A 3,186-nucleotide genomic window follows, 5' to 3' on the forward strand; every position below is an offset into this window, starting at 1 on the left:
GAGATCATCAGCAGAATAAAAGAGCCCATAAATTGGGAAAAAAATTATAGCAGACTGTCCCTCAAAGGACTTCTATCTAGAACATACAAAGAATTAAAAAACCAGGCCCTCAAAATTCAAAAACCCATGGGCTGGTGAAATGGCTCAGTGGTCTAAAGCACCTACTTAGAACAAGCTTAGCAGAGCATAGGGACCGCGGTTCAATCCCCAGCACCACATGCCAGCCAGCCCCGCCCCCTGGTGGGCTGAGCTGGCCACACACACACACAAACAAATAAATAAAAAAAAATTAAAAAAAAAAAAATTCAAAAACCCAATCCAAAAATGGGCATCTGAAATGAACATACACTTCTCAGATAAAGAAATACAAATGGAAAATTAACATGGAAAAATGTTCAACATCATTGGTTATTTGAGAAATGCAGGGCCTGAGTTCAATCCCTGGCTCCGCAAGAGAGAGAGAGAGAGAGAGAGAGAGAGAGAGAGAGAGAGAAATGCAAATTAAAACAACACTGAGATTCCATCTCACCCAAGAAAGAATAGCAATCATTAAGAAGTCAGCCAATAACAAACACTGGGGAGCTGTGGGAAAAACAAGACCCTTGTCCACTGTGGGTGGGAGCATAGACTGGTATAACCACTATAGAAATCATTGTGCAATTTTCTCAAAAAGCTAGGATTCAAAGCCCCACTCACCAAGCTATTCCCCTTCTTATCTTTTCAAAGGAACTGCCAACACTGTACCACAGTGATATAGGTATACCCACGTTTATAGCAGCACAATTTCTCATAGCTAAATCTCGTAAGCCTCCCAGACACCCACCACCGGAGGAATGGATAAAAAAGATGCACTATTTTTGGGGCTGGAGAGATGGCTCAGTGGTCTAAAGCACCTACTTGGAACAAGCTAAGCTAAGCAAAGCACAGGGACCGCGGTTCGATCCCCCAGCACCACATGCCAGCCAGCTGCGCCCCCTGGTGGGCTGAGCTGCCCCCCCCACAATAAAAAAATGTTTAAAAAAAAAAAGATGCACTATTTTTACATAAGGGTGTATTACTCAGCTATAAAAATAAACTTGAGGCTTTTACAGGTAAATAGATGCAGTCAGAGACCATATTCTTAAATGAAATAAATCTGGAATAAGGATTTTTTTTTTTGCTCCTCGAATGCCTTCAGGGCACTTTTGGCTGGCTGGAGTGTTGTGAGGATCGAACTCCAGCAACCTGAGGCTGACAGCTTGGTGGAAGCAGCCACTTAAAGGACTGAGCTAGGGCCAGGCCCCCTCATAAATGAAATAAATCTGAACCTGCATGTACAAACATTATATCGTCTCGCTAGTATAAGAACTTGAAAGAGTAAATAAAATCTGAAAAGTACAATTAAAAAAATTTTGGTTTCATTCTGTAGTGATTACCTACTTACTTATGAGAGTAGCAACAACTTCAAAACAGATAAGTTGGTTATTCTGGAATAATTTTACAAACGGAAATGCCAAGAGAGGAACATATGGTGTGTCACTGAAGATGGCAGACCAGTGCGCTAAGGCTGATAGGGTTCTGTGAACAAAACAGACCAGAAAATAACTTAAAATTTATGTGAATGATACATTTACATGATAAAAATTCAATACAGAAGGTAGATTTGGTAAGAACTGTCCTCTTACTCCTTTATTTTTTACTTTACCTCTGTAGAAGCAATCATTGTTAAAAGCATAACTCTTTCCCAGCACTCAGGAGGCTGAGGCAGGAGGATCACTGTGAGCTTGAGGGCAGTCTGGGCTATACAGTGAGTTCAAGGCCAGCCTGAACTATATAGCAAGATCCTATCTCAAACAAACAAACAAACAAACAAACAAATGGGCATATAAATTTTTTAAATAAAATCTCAATTAGAGATATACTATAACTATTCTGTATCTTGTATTTTTGAGGTAATAGTTAACCGGAAACAGATTTTTCAGTACATGCAGAGCCATTTGTCTCATATTTTAGAGATAATTATGACAGATTTTTACAAATATACCCGATATCCGACCAACCCCAGGCCCTACGAGTGTGGAGGAGAGCTTCTGCTCTGTCCTGCACCCACCCGCAGCTCCAAGCCCAGGCCCGGCGCGTGAGAGAGGCCTTTCTCTGCGTTCTCCGGACCTCCCCCGCACAGCCAGAGCCAGCACGGCCCATCCTGTGAGTGAAAACTTCTGCCGCGCTCTTGGGCTTCCTGCAGACCCACCAAAGCACAGTCCCAGTGAGTGTGTGGGAGAGCTTCTGCACTCTCTTTCCTCCACTCCTCAAACCCCTCCAGACCCAGCCCAGACCTGGCATACAGCCTGGGGTAAAACCCTGCAGCTAAAGTCCCTGCAGTGAGACTAGGGTCAAAACCACACAGCTAATCCAGGAACAGAACATCTTACCAGAGGGGTACAGCAGGCCCACCTCCAAGGGCAACAACAGTAAGGAGCTGAGCACAGTAGCCAGACCCAGGCCAGGCACAACTGCATGGACTAGAACTTGGCATATCAGCACTCGAATTTCATTAAGTGATAAGGACGTAATTGCACCAAAGCTCTGCATCAAAGGTCAGAGGTCAGTGCTATATGAAATGATAAAGACAAGGAGCAAAATGCAATCTCAGGGCTCGAGTCCACCCATAACAAGTGCAGAGGACACTAGCTCAGCTGAAATAAATGAATCAATAGCATCGGAAGTAAACAAACAATAGCAAAAAAATATAGAGGAACTCAGAGCAGAATTTCTGGAACAGGAAAAAAAAAAAAAAAAGAAAAAAGAAAACTCTGAATTCATAGCATCTGAACTTAAGAATCAAATGCAGAAACATAAAGAGAAAACACAATGCCCACCCAGAACAGGTGCAGTGGACACTAGCTTAGCAGAAATATATGAATTAGTAGTGTCAGAAGTAAATAAGCCAAGGAGTCACCAGGGAGGAAGGTTAAAGACAAGCAGGGACACCTTCATGCATACACTTGTAGGTACAGAACAAGAAGCGAAGCTGGCTCCAGATCTGGGACTCCATCCCCTCCTCCAGGTGGACTTCCACCGGATCGGATAGGCACAAGAAAAGGAGGCCCAGTGTGGGCTGGGCATATGGCTCAGTGGTACAGTGCTGGTTTAGCATGTGCAAGGCCCTAGGTTGTATCCCTAACACAAAAGGAAAGAAGGAAGAAA

The 3,186-nt window shown here is 43.4% G+C and overlaps 1 protein-coding gene across 1 annotated transcript in view; it reads right to left on the minus strand.

The window, feature by feature from the left end:
- The window catches only part of Tbc1d31 (TBC1 domain family member 31), a 117,182-nt gene that overhangs the window by 40,744 nt on the left and 73,252 nt on the right, over positions 1 to 3,186 (minus strand). The window contains exon 11 of the mRNA XM_023718817.1: positions 1,424 to 1,557. Coding sequence (XP_023574585.1) covers positions 1,424 to 1,557 — 134 coding nt within the window. The remainder of the gene's footprint in view (positions 1 to 1,423; positions 1,558 to 3,186) is intronic.

The sequence above is a fragment of the Octodon degus genome, unplaced genomic scaffold (genome assembly GCF_000260255.1).
Source record: "Octodon degus isolate 3935 unplaced genomic scaffold, OctDeg1.0 scaffold00062, whole genome shotgun sequence".
Lineage (NCBI taxonomy): Eukaryota > Metazoa > Chordata > Mammalia > Rodentia > Octodontidae > Octodon > Octodon degus.